Below are 19087 nucleotides of genomic sequence, written 5' to 3' on the forward strand. Positions count from 1 at the left end.
TTGCTTGTGCCGCCCCCCATTATGTCAACTTGTCGTCTCGTACAGGCAACGTGCCTTTTTAGATACCTAAAACATTTAATCCACTACTTTGTGTACTTCAACAGACCACGGATTTACGTTAACACCGTTAGGTTTCAGTCCGTGCTGCTGCTTCCACCAGTGGCATTCACACTCACACTTGCTCATTCACTCTTTTTACTCTCCCTTACGGCGGAGACACGTGTTTTATCCTCCTTCTGGCGGAGTAGCCTTTCGTATACGTTTAACCGCGGTTATAGAGTCGCTCTCTTACCTTATTTCAGTGTTGTTTTGTCACTGGAGCTGTCTCTGGATTCCGTCAATCGTCGTCCAACGAGGGAAGATCAGACAACTAATCACCGGCCTGGCTACGAATTCACTTCCCAGGTCTTTGTCAGGCGTACTGGACGTCTGGCTGTCCACAGACTTCGGTGTGTCCTCTCCCTCCTCGGCAGACGGCGATGTGTTGGAATCCGGCTCGAAGGACCAAGAAATGTTGGGTCTAAAAGTTAACCCAGCTGGAACACAGTTCACTCAAGACAACCCCAGTGATCAACAAAACACACAGTGCACAAGATTGTATTTTTACTTGCAAGGGGAGCCGGACAGAGTGACAGAACTTACTCCTTCACCTGTGCTCAAACGACTCCATCCGACTTTCCCTGTGTAGTTCTTTTTATTACACAGCTTAGTTACAATCAGCATACGTAAAACAATCTTGTGAGCAAGATGCAACAAATGTTTCACTGGGACATCTAGTTCCTCACGTGTTGAGTGGTTGCACATCCTCCTACATGGGAAGACCAGAGCACCCTGTTTCTCAGTTCACTTTAATTACTTTGTATCACACTCAGCAAAGTTCACACACTACATGTCTGTCTATAAAATGTTGTTTACTCAAAATGAAAATCTATATACATTTTTCCAACACTTATAGTGACCTTCGTTTTGCAGTGAAGGCACTCTGCTCTGTTGTTTCCAATATCTTTAAACTGCAGCCAGATGCTGCTTCGCTTTCTCGTGTCCTAGTAAACTACACGACAATGCAAGACGCACACACGCTCCTCAGTCCTCACCACTCTGTCTCTCTCTTCACTTGCAGTGGAGTCAAGTGGTGTGTCTGCCCTGCCCCCCTCTCTGTTTACACTTCCTTAATTCTCACGTGAATGCCGCATGCTGGTCGCTATGCTGGCCAATCATAGCAAAGCTCTGTCGTATCCCGAGCTGGGACTGAGCACTGAAAGTGAAAACTAAGCAGCGAATGGAAAAAAAACTTGGAGCCGGCTCTTCTGATTCACTACAAAGAGGCGGCTCTCAGAGGCGATGCTTGTGTGCATGACCCATCACTAGTTCAGGCTCCATTTTGAGTGGACAGCAGCAGGAGGAAACCTGAGGTCAGAATCAGGTGAGTGTGAACAACCTTCTTCTTATTTCACTGTCAGAGTCTCTGAGTGGGTTTCCTCTCTGTGGCCTGCAGAGGAAGAAGAAGCAGAACTCAGCAGCTTGTTTCTGCTGTTGAAACGAAGCTGATCGGACGGCTCTGATACAAAGAACTGATCCAACTCGGGTGTAAAACCATCAAGTTCAGATTGTTTCAGCTTTCTGATTCACTGTTTAGTTCAGAGTGTTGGATGTGAGGCAGCTGTTGGTCTGTCTGATGAAGAAGGCAACAACTGACGTCTCGTTTCTCTAAAAGTTCTTTCTGACGTGGAACAGAAAGAAAAGCAGGAGGTTAAAGCTTGTTTCAGTTTGGCTGTGAGACCTGAACAGACGTGTTTGTCTTCATTCTTTTCTTCTCTCAGACTGACTGAAGTCCAGAAGATGGACAGAGCAGAGTCTGCAGCATCCAGCGGTCGCTCTACCAACAGGAACCCATCCAGACCTCCAGAACCATCAGACACAAAGTAAGAGAACTGCTCATGGGGGGGGGGCAGCTTCTTATCTGGGATATCACCATGGCAACGTATACTGGCAACCCAAACAGGGTGTGAAGCAGGTTGGAAATATTTAGGGTGACTTTAACCTTATTTTTGTTTCTATATATATATATCTAAACATGTATAAATATAGTATATACAGAATATATATGTGTATATATTTATATATTCTGTATCTATACATGATAGACAGATGCTTTGACCAACTATGTCACAGATGTGATAGATCGAACTGATGAAAGAATGAGGTGAAGGAACTAGATCCACTTCAGGAAGTGATTTATTTTCCTCATATATATAATTTTAGGTGTATGTGTATATGAATAACAGCATGTTTGTGTTTGCAGAGGTCAGCACCACAGACGGAGAGCAGAGTCTCCAACATCTGACTGTCTGTCTGTGAAGAGCAACTGGTCCATAGTAGAACCTCTTAACTTCAGTAATAAAGCTGGACCCTCAGGCACAAAGTAAGACAACTGAAACAGATTTCTGGATCTTTCATAATCTCTTTCTTACAAAACAGAGAAAAACAGAATGAATGAATGAATATATAAATAGATAAAGGACAAAATACATTGCTAATACATTGATAATTATTTAACTTGAACGGTGGTTTGCAGGCAGAGTTCAACATATTACCCGTTTCATCGTCCTCATTTGACGTTACGAACCGCGAGCTCGTTTTAGTGAAAAAGTTTCCCATTTTGGCATATTTAGCTGCGTCTGTTTCCAGAGCTTTCCTCTTTTTAATTCTAGCCTTCTCTGCGCCACCCTTGTTCTTTCTGCTTTCCATCTGTCAAACACCACTGACCAAGTGCACTGACGTGTTCTGTCAGGGTGCGTCTGCAAACAAACCCCCCAAAAACAAGAGCTGCCCACGGACAGCGGTAGCAGCGTACGTTACCAACCCACAACCCTGACCCAGTCCTGTTGATCATTAACTGACATGCAGCCCCTCACAAGGCAGACCAAATACTTTAGGAAAAATTAATTATATAATGTGTATACTTTTTAACAATTAGCTACCACTTTCTTAGACAAAAAACTATTCGTAAACACATAGACTTTTATAACATTTTGACCTCATTGAGACACTACTTTTCCATTTTTCATCAATTTTTCACTTCCATCAGGGTTTAAAGCCATTTTGGACCGCTGCTGTAGTACCAAGCTCTCCAAACAATCCTTGTACCTTTTTTAGTATCTCGGATGCACTCCTTGATTACCGTTCAGTGTAATTATAGTTCAGATAATCAACTTTTACAAGGTAATTATTACTTTTTACACTGGTGGATCAACTGAGTCATTACACTAGAGATTATTAAGAAGCTATACAGATCTCGGATGGAAGACGGAGGGGATGCCCTCTCTTCAAGAGTGGGCTGTGGAGATTCACAAAAAAATGTGAATTCGAAAAAATGTCATATAAACGACTGGGCAGACTGGATGTACATGAAGCAAAGTGGGGCAAATACTTGAACTTTTTAAAGGGCTCCTGAAAGGTGTCATATAGTGGAGAGATGCAAGTTTTAAGTAGTGGTGGATAAATGCATAACAGTGCTTCTTCTTATGGTTATTTTTTTTATTTTCTGTTCACCAATTATTTCTCTGACGTAGTGCTTATTTTATTACCGTATTTTCCGCACTATAGAGCGCACTGGATTATAAAGCTCACTGTCAAGAAATGGTCTAGTTTCAATCTTTTTTCATATATAAAGCGCACCGGCCTATAAGGCGCATTAAGCGAAACAAAACAGTCAGTCAGTCAAACTTTATTAAAATTATTCACAATAACTCCCAACCTTGCTCAGTTGTAACATGTAAAAAAAAGTCTGATACCGCTAAATCAAACCGTAGCGTATTCACAATAACTCTCAAAATTGTTCAGTTATAACACGTAAAATAGAACACAATACACACACTTTTTCAGTTCATTCCTCGTCCACAAATCCCTCAAATTCTTCCTCTTCAGTGTCCGAGTTAAACAGTCAGGCGATTACGGCATCCAGCATGCCCGGATCCATCTCGTCATTATCCGAGTCTGTGTCGTTGCTGTTACCTGGCAGTTCAGTGATGATTCCGGCCTTCGTGAAAGCTCGGACACAGTTGAGACTGATACCTTAGCCCAGGCATCCACCATCCATTGGCAGATAGTAGCGTAAGTCGCCCGGCGCTGTCTCCCTCCCTTGGTGAATGTGTGTTCGCCTTCTGTCATCCACTTCTCCCGCGCAGCTCGCAGTTTAACTTTGAACGCCCTGTTGACACTCATATTCATGTCCCTTGTTAACGCTGTTGCCTTCAGTCGAATAGAGAAGGTAGAGACGCTTCTACCCGCTGCTCTCTGTTCAATAACCCACTGTTCAATTTTGTCCTCCAACTGTGTCCATCTCGCTTTGTTCCCGCGGAAACTCTGTGTGGTCTTCTTTACCTGGCGCAGGTCATCTTCTTGCTTCCTCCACTTCTGTACCATTGATTGAATATTGAATTCTCTGTCAGCTGCTCTATTCCCATGTTCTACTGTGTGACTGATAGCCTTTAGTTTAAAGTCTGCGTCGTAAGCGTGTCTCTTAACAGGTGCCATTTTTGGGTCCTTATACACACACACTGTAATATTATGGTGAATCACAATATATATTACTCCGCTATGCTCATGACTACCGTAGCCGTAATGCTGCGGTGCGGCTTTGTAGTTTACCAAAGTCTTACTAAAACATTTTGACAGAGCGCCGTGTACCACACAAAATCGCTTCAGGGTCAGTAAGCTAACAAGAATAAATCCATATATAAAGCGCTCCGGGTTATAAGGCGCATTTTTGTTTTTTGAGAAAATTATAGGCTTTTAAGTGCGCCTTGTAGTGCGGAAAATACGGTAATTTGATGTATCAACCTTGTTTGGAGCTATTTTCTGTGTCTAATTTTGTTATAGTTATTTTATGTGTTGTCTACATTGATGCAAATAGTGTAGCAACATGAAGGAGCACAGTAGTAGATGTTGGTAACCATAAAGGGATCAGCATGGATGGTGGTGGCTTAGGAGGGGTTTGTTTGCTGGGGGGGGGGTTACTGTTATTATTGTATTGTTGAAATAATAAAAAAAAAAAATGTTAATCTCAAAAAAGAAGCTATACAGATCTTTATACGGATTCACGACCCAACTCATTTAGACAGGGTTCCTGCGGGGTCTTAAAAAGTCTTAAAAGCATTGAATTTATGAATTTGGAAATAATACCTTAAAAAGACTTGAAAAAGGCTTGAATTTTAGCTCTTATTTTGGGAATTTTGGGTCTAAAAATTTGTGCAGTAACTTCTCCGTATCGCATTCTCCTCAAACGTTTAATTTGTCAACTAGGCTACTATTATTTTGAAAAGCCTAAATAACGTAGCCTAAATGAAGAGTGGCGGAACCAATCATTGAGAACGCAACGCTGCCGCTACCTCTCCGCCCCGGGTCCGATCACATTGCTACAGCACTGACACAGACCACAGCAACAAGCCAAGCAGAAGCGTGAAAAATCAAGGCAAATCTCAGCAGAAAACAACAAAGTTTAACTTACGCTGTTCTGTTGTTTTTTAACATTTGTTTGCGTTTCCTTGCTTCCAATTTCTTGCTGGGATTATGGGGAAATGTAAATGTAATGAAGCGTGGCGCGAGAAATAATCATTTGTATACAAGGCTTTTTGCACAGTGTGCAAAAAGAGGATTCAGCTTGGTACCATGGGCTTGAAGGCTTTAGAGTCTCACGCCAAGTCCTCCAAGCAAATGAATAATATCGAAGCGAAGGATCAAACTCCTTCCATCGCCGGGGTGTTTCAACCGGCCAACGCTAGCCAGTTAGCTATTAATGTATCTGAGCTAGCAGATAACGTTAACCAGCCAACTGCTAGTTCAGCCCCACCAGTTACGACCGTCACCGCAACTAGAGTAGATCTGCAAACAGCTTTTGGGTCCACACCAACCATGAAAGCAGAGGTGTTGAGGACTCCTAACACAATCGCCAAACACCATTCATATAATGGAAACGAGGGTATTTCAGAGTTGTTTAAATGCATGTTCCCCGATTCCGACATCGCTGCCACAATTACTTGTGGTCCCGACAAAACGGCGTACATGGCCAAGTTTGGTTTAGCTGTGTATATTAAAGAGGAACTGGTGTCCAAGGTAAACAAATCACCGTTCGTTCTTATGTTCGATGATGTTGTGGAGAAATTAGAGTCGAATCCCGCGTTGGTCAGCCGTCCATTGGGGAGTTTATTGAACAAACCGTCACAGCAAATGTGCATACAGAGTGTACAAAATGTCCGACGAGCTCATTTTGTGACACCCTTTTATACCGTTTTATCATAACAAGTGTACGTGGCCCTCTCTGGAGGCGCCTAGCTTTCGCAGTTTATCATAAACACGCTCATTCTAACTATCAACAATATTCATATGAACCAGTCAACAAGGCCCAGGATGTAACTAGGCCAGAAGTCATGAGCATGTCATGACATCCTTCTCCCACATAGTCCCCCCTGAAATCACTTATCAGTGATTTAATAAAGAAATAATCTAAAATGAAAGAAAATCATCCCACATAGTTAATTAAGAATTAATTAACATAATCAACACTAAATTATTCTAATAATTCTACAATATCAATCAACGGGACCATTTTGAATAAATGAAAAGGAATATATATATGTGTGTACTCGAATCACATTAAATGATTAAATTAAATTACACAATATTGAATTCAACAACACTACAAGTTTTACATTGCCATCACACTTGTCCACTGTTCGCAGTGCATAGGTGCGAAAAACCCACCGGCTGCTACTTTTGTAACTCATGTTCTTATCTTGGGAAAACTCACCTACGGCCCCACCCCACTGGCGACCGACCACTCTACCAAGGTCGCACTCCGAACAGTTGACTTACACAACTGGCAATGGATATATTAGTGATCAATTTTGATTGATAATACACATAGACTGAATACACCACCTTCAACTCAATTAATCACCGTTTTGTATCAAGTACAATACATAAAATTATGGATTATCACACAACAATAGTAATAAAATGCAATGTAATGCAGCTCCTCCCGTCCCGTCCCATCTCCCGTACTCTGGTGTCGTCTGCTTCTGGCCGAACATCCGTCCGGCTGGGTCTGGAACTGCTAAGCTAACTCTGGGAGGAGAGGTCGCCAGTACGTCACTCCCCACAAAGAGATCTTCAGCATCTCTTCTCCCTATTAGACTAAACTTGGTTCCGCACTCGAGGAAAGAATCATGTGAACCGTCCGTTGATAACCTTCATTCGTTGACCCGCTCTTCCATGCGTTGGTCCTCAGACCTGGTCTCGCATGGTCATCCGCCTCCTGATTCCCTCCACTGTTCGTTTGAACATAACTTGCAGCAGACACCTTCTCAGAATGGGTATAATGCAACGCACCAATAGGGAAACCATTATCACTATCAACAAACTTGCTATTCCCACTCTAACTGTCATCGCTCCCCCTTCTCCCAAAATCCCAAACAGACCAGTCCACCACCGTTCACCTCCACCAGCATCACACGTCAGCTCCTCTCTCCGTTCTCTGAACTCCTTCATGGCCGTTGTAAACGTTCTATCAGCTGCAGTGTTCCCGGGTATAAATGTACAACATTTTCCCCAACCATCTGGCACACACCATTTTCCCTTCTAATATACATTCTAAAACTTGTCTGTTCTACCAAGCCATCATACTCGTCTCATGTCGTTGTTCTCCAAAGCCTGCAAACCCTTCACTCGTGTAGTCAAAAAATTCTCTGTTGGTTGTAGTATATGTAATTAATCCACTCCCCATTTTGTTAATTGTGATCCATGGCAAAATATACTCAAATCCAGCTGCAATCTCCCTGCGTGCTTTGAGCTCAAAGGGAACCCCTCTCGGCTGCCATATTGCATCCAAGTAAACGTGCTTATCCCTGATGTAGCCATCACTAGATCTTTTAACTCTCCCTTTTTCCACATCCAAACCTCGCATCTCGTTTACCTTGTCATACACTACCACAACTGATGTGTTCCTCCTCACCAGTGCCCAAAGACCTATCCACCTGTTGGGTAACACATTTAACAAAACATCATTTCCACACATCCAGTAACTCTCAGCTATCGGGTGTGTCTGATCCCCAAAAAGATATAGAGTTAAAATGATCATTTCTATATTTTCACAATTTGATCCAAATAAATAAATCCTAATAAATATTGGTTCCATTTAACAGTAGTACTACTCACGTGACTTCCAAAAGCATTCAAACTCACCATCGTAATCTACTCTATAATCAGTGGGAGGCCCATCCTGTGATGTACTATGATTAAATTCCGCACAAGAAGACTCAAATTTTTGGCCCTCCCTTATTTTGAAAACAATTCCGTAATTTATTTGGCCCAAACATCAATCTGCACTTAATACCACACATAGGAAACAATAACCATTTATCCTCTCCCGATGTGAACCTACCTTTTCTGCATTCCCGTTGCTGGACCACTGCACAGTCCCTGAAGGTGTGTGGCTCTGGAACAACAACAGGCAATGCTCCTGGAGCATCTGCGCATATGAGACACTCTGTCGCTGTCAGTTCTCTCGTAGTGTACCATGCCCATCTATACCACATATCCTGTGCTGCCTTAACCCATCTTCCACAGTTACACTGTTTTCCTGACTCCACCTGTGCATGTACACTCCGTCTGTTCTTGGATTAACATGATTATTCTGTCCTGTAGTGCTAATGGTATCAAGTCCCCCTAGTCTTCCCCGAAAAATCTTTCTGTTCTTACAACCATTGCGAACAACTACTCCTGACCCAATCTGACATGATCTCACCAGATTGCCCCTTTGTCGTGGTGTCCAGAGGCGGTGATTTGGTCGTCTCCTCCTCCGGACCCATGATCCACACTTCCTCACACTTACCCATACTTACTCATACATACTTCCTCACACTTCCAACATCCTTTATCCCTACGTACTTAACTTCAAGCTTAACATATCTTCTTCACGACCAGCTCTAGTGTGTATTGCTGGCAAAGTTCGTGGCGTGGCATGGTCTGAGTGGGTGTGTATTGTTGCATCATACTCATCCGATCCAGGCTGGCTACTTCCCTGCGGGGTGGCTTCATCACGGGACCCTTCCAGCCTCTCCTGTCTGTGGGATCCCGTCCCACATCTTCAGGCTTCGTTCTCCTGAGCCCATGCTGTCGGCCAACACCCACACCTGGATGCTCACAGTGTCAGAAATCTTAACCTCTTCCTTTTGTTCATCCTTTCCCTCGGACTCCGTCTGTGTCTTTAGTCCGAACCTTAGTGCAGTGATTCAAATGGTACCATGTGTTGCTACCTTCCATTTGAACTGCTGTTGATGTTGCTCGCCCCATTGTGTACGGTCCTTCTCGTCTTGGCTCAAGCCACTTCCTTCGGAACACTTTGATGTGCACCTGGTCGCCTGGCACCACTGGCCTCTCAACCAGCTGTTTGAGACTCAAGTCTCTGTTCTCCTCCTGTAGATAGATTGTTCTGTGGATTGCAGTTAATTGCTTCATATAAGCTGTCCACTCTGTTCGCAACTGCTCAAGTGGGGGCCCTTTAAAGGGACCTCTCAACTGAGGTGCCGGCATGGGTCGACCCGTTAGCATTTTATGCGGTGTTAGCGCGTGACTCTATGAGTCTGCATACGAAAGCTCATTAGTGCAAGCGGCAAAGCATCTAGTTAGTTTAGTTGAAGCACAGATTCAATTCAATTTCACTTTCCAGGTTCCATTGATCCTCTCAACCATCCCTTGACTCTGTGGATGATAAACGGCCCCACAGCGCTGCTTGATTCGCCGCTGCTGCAGAATGCCTCTTGCACCTTTATAAACAAACACTTAACCATTATTTGAGCTAATCTGTGATGGAATGATAAACAGATGAATCAATTCTCTTACCCAAAAAATTTCCTACGACTATTTATCCAATATGTATGACCAATATCCTTGTGGTGGCGTGACCTCTGGCTCCAGTAACACCATTGGTGCCAAAACAGCAAGCTGACACTTTGATGCTACTTTCGCTGCTTCATCAGCCGCGTTATTACCTTTACTGACCATTTTGTTACCTTTACGATTATTTGACACTTTATCACTTCCAATTTTCAATTCTCATGACTGCAATCCGCTCCTTCATTTGGACCTCCTGTCGCACTGGACTTCCGTCTGACCTCCTGAACCCTCTCTGCTTCCAAACTGCTTCAAACAAATAGCAAATATCATGAGCATATGCAGAAACTGTGTACACATTCGTAACCTTACCTTACACCAGTAGACATGCTGCCGTTAGTGCCTTCAGTTCAGCCAACTCTGCCGAACATGGCCACTCACACTTCTCAGCTTTCACCGTCACAAAGTTTTCCACCTTCCTGTTTCACAACTGCAAAACCTGCATGATTACCCAAATGATCTCACAACATGAACCATGCACAACATAAGTGACGTCAGCCTGCACAAGTGAAGTTGCTTCTAAGTCAGGTCTCAGTTTAATGTATCTCACAGCTTCTGACACGCTCATGTGGTTCTCCTTCCAACTCACGTGGAATGACATCCGCAGATCCCGATGTAGTACCCTGCTGTATTCTCACATCTGGACGTGTCAAAAGATGCACAACCTGCAAACATCCTGTCCGAGTCACAACATACCTACTCTGATTTATTAGTTCTGAAATCTTATGGTTTTTATTGGAGACATATAAGAAAAATGGCTTCTCATAGACTAGTGTTGGCCGTTTTGGATAACTTTTGCTAATTTCGTTTCAAATTTTCAAAGGCTAACTTAGCCTCGGTTGTCCTCTCCAGTTGTGCTTTCAACCTTTGATCTTTGGATTTTTCATGATTCCTTCCAGAGGAAGCGCATTTTATTGCATAATCCTCCCAAAAGAAGATCATACTTGTTGTATTTTAATTTTATTTATTTATTCATTAGTTATTTATTTATTTATTTTGGACATGGCGCTTTTCTTACTCCCTCCAAGTGGGATGGAGAGATATCAGTAATTCCCTATGGGCTAAATAGATACTCTAATTTAGGCTATCAATGCTAAAATTTAAATTAGAAACTTTGTTCTGCCCGAGTGTCCTGCCGAACACTCGGGTTTCTCGGTGCTCTCGGACAGCTGTAAACAAAGTGTCCCCTCTCGCCACAGGCCCAACATGCTCCCGAGGACCTTCGTCCTCCAGGTGCACCTCTTCTTGACCTTTGACAGGGTCGACGATGGACTTGCCCCTGTGATGGCTGTTCAGCGGCCCCCGCTGTCATGGCCTCCCATCGTACCTCTTGCTTCACTTGCAGTTCTTCTAACTGCAACCGTGCAAGTTCCCTTTGCATATCCTTCTCCTGCTCCTTCCGTTTCAGTTCTTTTCTGTAATTGTTTACTGCATGCACCACGTGGTCTCGGAATTGTCCATGTGACATTGAATTCAGCCCCACCACATCCTCCTCCCTCCCCTGAGCTGGGGCAGGCAGAGCCTCTTTGATGGAAACTCTGAACAATGTCACCCAAGCTGGGCTCTTCTCGATTTCTCCCTCAGACTCTTGTCTCCATTTCTTCAATTGTTGTGCAATGTACACAACCGGACTCTCTGTTCCTGACAGTGGCTCCCCCTTTAATGCTTCGAGGTCCACTCCCACAGGAAACTCAGCTCGTAACGCTCTCCAGAGTGCAGCTCGATATGCATTAAAGTCAGTTCCATCAGCTCGGTGGCTTAACATCCAGTCATTCTCACTGTGTCTCAAAATGCCCTCCATGGTAGAAGTTCCCAAACACAGTGCCCACACTGCCTTAATGTGTCCCACAGACAACAGTTTATTCACAGTCTCTTGTTCAAAAGCTCTTATCCATCTACTTGCACCTGTGTGAATGTCCGCAATCGAGCAACCAGCCCCCCTAGGACGAGCGTCTGCCACGGCACATACTGTCCCTGCGTCATTTCTATCAAACTCGGTGCTGACGCTGTCGGACTCTTATGTTCTTCAGAAGATGCCTTTTGAACTGGAGGTGCCAGTTCGGGTGATTTTTGATCTTGTGGGAGCTGTCCCCTTGCCTGATCTGAATTACAGACGGTGTCTGGCTCAGGAGCTCCATGACTGCTTGATGCAGCTATTTGTGGTTCTGGACGTTCATGAGATATTTTGTGATCTTTTATTTCAGAATCTCCTTGTATGTTTACTGCTCCTGGCAGTGTTGGAAATAGCTCTGCATTTTCAAAGAAATGTAAAACTTTTAATTCAAGCTCTCTCTTTTCCTGTCTCTTTTTGCTTTTGTCCTTTGGTTTGTAAGCTTTAATCCATTGTTCTATAATCTTACAGGTAGTTACATTGAAAGTGCCACCTTTTGGCCAGGGTGAGACGTTATTTTTTGTTCGTTTTTCCCATTTTAGAGATATCTTTTTAATATCTTTGGAATGTTCAGGATGTTTGGCGCTAATGGTTATTGTTGGTGTTACATCCATTGTTTCACCTAGTTAGTTCCCTTCTATTGACTTTTGACTTTTCCTTTTTTATTTACTTATCTATTTTCTAAATTTTCCTTATTTATTATTCGTATTCCCCCCTTTTTTTTTTTTTTTTTTTTGAAAGTCAATTTAAATTCATTAATTATTTAACTCTAATCCATGTTAATTTAATGTTCGGCTAAATTTAGCTTAGATGCAGCTAATTATTGGATTGGATATTGTCAATGCTAATGTTAAGGTTAGCCTATGTTAGCTTGAAAGCTTACGCTCTAGGTTGTTTTTTTTTTTTTTTTTTTTTTTTTTTTAATTAAACCAATGTTAATTCAATGTTAGGCTAATTTAGCTTTTTGACTTCTAGTTTGGAGTTCGGTTACTATTATTGCTAATGTTGATGTTTGCTAACCAATGCCAATTGCTGTTAGCTTCCTAGTTGTTGCTAATAAATGCTAACCTATTGCTAATTAAGATTTAAACCAATATTTGCCTTATTGCTATTGCTAATCAATGCTAATTGTCTTTCTGATCAATGCTAATTATGGCTAACGAAATGCTAACAAATGCTACTAATGCTAACCAATACTAACTATTGCTAATCAATGCTACTTATTGCTAATCAATACTAGCTTCCTTGTTGACCAATGCTAATTGAATGCTAATTATGCTATTCAACGCTAGTGATTGCTAATCAATGCTCCCCCCAATGCATTGAAGGATGGCTGATAAGACGCAAGAGGTACTATTGGCGATTGCTCAACAACCTGCCCGCTTCTTTACAGCTATTAATTAATCCAGTTTGAATTCATCCGATTCACAATTTGCCGGAGCGCAGCGACTATAGTCCTTCTTAATTACCACAAAAAAAACAATACAACCACACAAGCCAGACCAACTGACCACAGCTGTCTGCTTTACAACTCACATAAGCTGCTGTTTACCCAATTTTTATCCCAATTCACACATGTGGCTCCTCTTGGCCCAAAGTTTCAACAATTACAATTTCAGCAGCCCCCCTGCGCAGAAGTAACAATGAAATGCTTACCGAATGCAGGATCCGTCTCTCTCCTGTGTTCTTTTAAATTTGGGGAAGCCGGAAGAAGCCGTCAGCTGTGCTCCACTAACAGAGATCAACTGTAATGGTAGGAACAAAATCCCACCTGCCGGCTTGTTACAGCTGATGTCGGTTGTCGGGGCACAGAGGACACGCTCCGCCGGGATCCAGATGCAAACTCTCACGAATTCGGGGTCACCATTATGTTGTGGAGAAATTAGAGTCGAATCCCGCGTTGGTCAGCCGTCCATTGGGGAGTTTATTGAACAAACCGTCACAGCAAATGTGCATACAGAATGTACAAAATGTCCGACGAGCTCATTTTGTGACACCCTTTTATACCGTTTTATCATAACAAGTGTACGTGGCCCTCTCTGGAGGCGCCTAGCTTTCGCAGTTTATCATCAACACGCTCATTCTAACTATCAACAATATTCATCTGAACCAGTCAACAAGGCCCAGGATGTAACTAGGCCAGAAGTCATGAGCATGTCATGACATCCTTCTCCCACACTTTCTCTAAAAGTTCTTTCTGACATGGAACAGAAAGAAAAGCAGGAGGTTAAAGCTTGTTTCAGTTTGGCTGTGAGAACTGAACAGACGTGTCTTCATTCTTTTCTTCTCTCAGACTGACTGAAGTCCAGAAGATGGACAGAGCAGAGTCTGCAGCATCCAGCGGTCGCTCTACCAACAGGAACCCATCCAGACCTCCAGAACCATCAGACACAAAGTAAGAGAACTGCTCATGGGGGGGGGGGGGGCAGCTTCTTATCTGGGACATCACCATGGCAACGTATACTGGCAACCCAAACAGGGTGTGAAGCAGGTTGGAAATATTCAGGGTGACAAGCTGACTTTAACCTTATTTATATATCTAAACATGTATAAATATAGTATATACAGTGTAAATATATATATATAAATGTGTGTGTATACCAGGGCCGGAGTGGGACTCATTTTCAGCCCTGGAGTTTCATGCCTCAGACCCACTTTAGATCAGAACATGTGATTAAAATCATGTAATTATAACCTCACATGTTGAGTGTACAACAGGTCACCTGTTCCTCCCATACTGACAGAAGCAGTTCCCTCATCACTACTGGCTGCTGGCTCTGCTTCTGACACAAAATCACATTTTAAAAATGATCCTAATTCTCAGCACAAAACTCCCCTTTTTACAAAGCCTTCTGATCAATTCAGGTCAGTTTCATTAATGAGCTGATGGATCATCTATCAGCTCAGGGCACTTTGCATACAGAGCAGGTCTACACCATACTTTTCATTATATTCATTCTAATAATATTCACTCAATGAGTAATCCTACCTGCCCACTCTGGACTTGTGGGCTCATGGCTGCTGCTCGGTGCTGCATCTTCTGACTCTGAGGGGCTACAAGACAAAGTTTCCCAGTTATGTGGCACGACAACGTGCTGCGCCGTCTTTTCAAGGCAAGCGCCAGGCATGAAACGTCATTATAACGTCACAGGCCGCTACCGCCGTGAGCGACGCGTCAACACTAAATCCAGCATCAATCTGCAGATTGTTTCTGTCCACCTTTAGTTCTGAGAGAGTCTGCCTCTCTAAGGTGCTCTTTTTACACCCAGTTATGCCGCTGACCTGCTGCTAATTAACCTGATTGGTTCCAAAATGTTCATAAATGATGTTGCTAATGTGGGATGTAATACAGCTTCATGTCAAAAGAGGCGAGCTATCCCTTTAACCTGACTGGTTCCAGCTTTTTCCTTTTAATAACATTTACTTTTCCAGCGTTTTGCTGCCAACTTTTATGAGACGTGTTGATTCCTCAGAGCTGATTTGACTGTGTGTGTGTTCTTAAACTTTTTTTTTTCACGCCACCGCCGTGAGCGACACGTCAACACTAAATCTGCCTTAAGTCTAGCCTTCTCTGCGCCACCCTTGCTCTTTCTGCTTTCCATCTGTCAAACACCACTGACTGAGTGCACTGACCTGTTTTGTAAGGGAGCGTTTGCAAAAAAAAACGGGAGCTGCCAGTGGAGGCGAAGGCGGCCCACGGACAGCAGTAGCAGCGTACGTAACCAACCCACAACCCTAACCCAGTCCTGTTGATCATTAACTGACATACAGCCCCTCACAAGGCACACCAAATACTTTAGGAAAAATTAGTAAATGTCTAAAGAACTTGCAAACCGTATTGATCGTTAACTGGCATACAGTCCCACACTTGAAAAATAGTTATACTTTTTAACACTAAGCGACAATCCTTCGGTTCGGGTCGCGGGGGGGCTGGAGCCTATCCCAGCGGTCATTGGGCGAGAGGTGGGGTTCACCCTGAACAGGCCGCCAGTCCATCAAAGAGCCACACAGAGACACACGAGACAAACGATCCCACACACTCCTAAGGACAATTTTAGAGACACCAAACAACCTAACATGCATGTTTTTGGACAGTGGGAGGAAGCCGGAGTACCCGGAGAGAACCCACGCAAAAAAAAGAAATTGGGGTTTTGCTTTAAAGACGGGATAATAACCTTTCTAGTACCAAGCTCCGTTGAGTGTAATTTTAGTTCAAATAATTAACTTTTACAAGGTAATTATTACTTTTTACACTAGTGGATCAACTGAGTTATTACACTAGAGATTATTAGGAAGCTGTGCAGATCTTTGCACTGACTCACAGCCCAACCAATTAAGATAGCAAGGCTCTAATTGAACTATTTGATCAGCCTCAATAACCAAAATTATTTTCTAATTATTATTTTTTTTTTTGTATGAGCACATTATTTCATCCCAAACTGAAACACCATTTCCTAGTTTTACATACCTCCCTATCCCATTAGCCCTAAACCTAAGGTCACAGGACCATAGCCCTAACCCTAACTCTGGCCCTCAATGTCACGTTTTGAAAAATTAATTTTAATAATTTTTCCCAAAAACTTTTTTTATCCAAAGTTAGACCCCTTTTTTATGCCTTCCCCTCCCACATATTCTAATCCTAAGGTTCACAGGAGTATGGCCCTAACCTTAAGTTCCCCACTCCACGCCACGTTTTGAAAAAAACATGAACATAAGTCCACCCCCCGCCCCCACATGTGTCCACCATAAAAATTAATCTAAATAATTTCTTCCAAAAAAACAATATTTCTTAACCCACTTTCTCTTCTTATATACCTTCCGTTCCACTCACCCTGAACCTAAGGTCACAGGACCAGAGCCCTAATCCTAAGTCTGCCTTCCCCATGCCACTTCTTGAAAAGTAAAAATTAATTTTAATAACTTTATACGGTCCCCAGTCGCACCTCTTTCAACCTCTCTCTTGAATAAAAGCCAAAATGCATAAACATTAACATAAACCCACTGCCATGACTAAACTCCGTCCCCCCCCAAAAAAAGAGAACACTGGCCCTTGCGGCCCCAACATCAGACCGGCCCACAAGGAATTGTCCTGGTCCTCCATATTAGCCACTTTGGGCCTGGTCTATGCTTTGTGTGTATACATATATATATACATAAATATACTGTATCTATACATGATAGTCAGGCGCTTTGACCATTCATTTTATGTGTATGTGCAAATGAATAACACCATGTTTGTGTTTGCAGAGGTCAGCACCACAGACAGAGAGCAGAGTCTCCAACATCCGACTGTCTGTCTGTGAAGAGCAACTGGTCCAAAGATCATCCTCCAGACCTCAGTGATGAAGCTGGACCCTCAGACACAAAGTAAGACAACTGAAACAGAGATTTCAGGACCTTTCCTGATCTATTTTATTTTTCTTTAAACTCAGCATTTATATCCAAACCAGCTCAATGTCCTGTTAACTAGGTTAGACAATTGAAACAGAGATTTCTGGATCTTTCCTGATCTCTTTGTTACAAAAAACAGAGAAAAACAGAATGAATGAATGAATGAATATATGAATAGATAAAGGACAAAATACGTTGCTCGTCCAAAAGAAAAAGTCCCACTCTAATATTTCGTGGGACTGCCTTTAGCTCTGATTACAGCAGCATTCGCTGTGGTATTGTGTCAATAAGCTTCTGCAATGGCACAACATTTATTTCAGTCCAGAGTTGCATTATTTTTGCTCTCAGATCTTGCAGTGATAATGGGAGAGTCGGACCGCTGAGCAAAGTCTTCTCCAGCAGATCCCGAAGCTTCTCACTGGGGTTAAGGTCTGGACTCTGTGGGGGCCAACCCATGTGTGAAAATGATGGCTCATGCTCCCTGAACCCCTCTTTCACAATGTGAGCCCTATGAATCCTGGCATTGTCATCTTGGGATATACCTGAGCCATCAGGGAAGTAAAAATCCACTGATGGAATAAGCTGCTCATTCAGGTAGTCAGCTGACCTCATTCTTTGGGCTCATAACGTTGCTGAACCTCGACCTGACCCACTGCAGCAGCCCCAGATCATAGCACTGCCCCCACAGGCCTGTACGGTAGGCAGCAGGCAAGATGGGGGCGTCATCCAGGTCTTTATGTCTTTAAGACATGTTTGTTGTCTGAACAACTGATTGGTTTCATCTGGTTTCATAGATAAGTACAGCTGAGTATCATCAGCATAGCAATGGAAATTTATGCCATGCTGTCTAATAATGTTACCTAATGGAAGCATGTATAAAGTGAAAAGAATCGGTCCAAGCACAGAACCCTGGGGAACTCCATGACTTACTCTGGTGTGTGAGGAAGATTCTTCATTTACAAGAACAAACTGAAATCTATCAGATAAATATGATTTAAACCAGCCTAATGCAGTTCCTTTAATCCCAATAACATGTTCAAGTCTCTGTAATAAGATACTGTGATCGACCGTATCAAATGCAGCACTGAGATCCAACAGGACAAGCACAGACACAAGTCCGCTATCAGAGGCTAAGAGGAGATCATTGGTAACTTTCAGCAGTGCAGTTTCTGTGCTATGATGCACTCTGAATCCTGACTGAAACTCTTCAAACAGATTATTTCTGTGGAAATGATCACAAAGCTGAGCTGCAACTATTTTTTCAAGAACTTTAGACATTAAAGGGAGATTGGATATAGGTCTATAATTAGCTAACACTTCTGAATCCAGAGGAGGTTTTTTAAGTAAAGGTTTAATTACAGCAACCTTAAAAGTCTGAGGTACATATCCTGTCAACAAAGACAGATTGATCAAATCCAATATGGAAGTGTCAATTAATGGGAAAACCTCCTTGAACAGTCTGGTTGGGATTGGGTCTAAAACACAAGTTGATGGTTTAGAAGAGACTATTGCTGTTGTTAGTTCAGAGAGATCAACTGGGCAGAAGCCGTCTAAATACAAATCAGGTTCTAAAGATACTTCTAAAGCTGCTGTACTTGATGATACATCACTGGTAATAGTGGGAAGGACTCCATCAATCTTCTCTCTAATAGAAACAATTTTATTAATAAAGAAGCTCATGAAATCATCACTGCTGAGAGTTAAAGGAATACCTGGCTCAACAGAGCTCGGACTCTTTGTCAGCCTGGCTACAGTGCTGAAGATAAACCTGGAATTGTTTTTATTCCACTGATTTATTTTCCTCATATAGATCATTTTATGTATTTGCATATGAATAACACCATGTTTGTGTTA

The 19087-nt window shown here is 42.7% G+C and overlaps 1 protein-coding gene and 1 long non-coding RNA gene across 4 annotated transcripts in view; one reads left to right on the top strand and one right to left on the bottom strand.

Moving 5' to 3' along the window:
- LOC142388931 (uncharacterized) overlaps positions 1 to 19087 on the bottom strand; it is a 406360-nt gene that overhangs the window by 234526 nt on the left and 152747 nt on the right. The window lies entirely within an intron of this gene.
- Positions 1 to 19087, top strand: part of LOC142388697 (NACHT, LRR and PYD domains-containing protein 12-like) — a 199095-nt gene that overhangs the window by 167117 nt on the left and 12891 nt on the right. For both annotated transcript variants that reach the window (XM_075474244.1, XM_075474249.1), the window contains 3 exons: positions 2303 to 2422; positions 14136 to 14237; positions 17090 to 17209. In XM_075474244.1, the coding sequence (XP_075330359.1) occupies positions 2303 to 2422; positions 14136 to 14237; positions 17090 to 17209 (342 nt within the window). The remainder of the gene's footprint in view (positions 1 to 2302; positions 2423 to 14135; positions 14238 to 17089; positions 17210 to 19087) is intronic.

The sequence above is a fragment of the Odontesthes bonariensis genome, chromosome 2 (genome assembly GCF_027942865.1).
Source record: "Odontesthes bonariensis isolate fOdoBon6 chromosome 2, fOdoBon6.hap1, whole genome shotgun sequence".
NCBI classification, from domain to species: Eukaryota; Metazoa; Chordata; class Actinopteri; order Atheriniformes; family Atherinopsidae; genus Odontesthes; species Odontesthes bonariensis.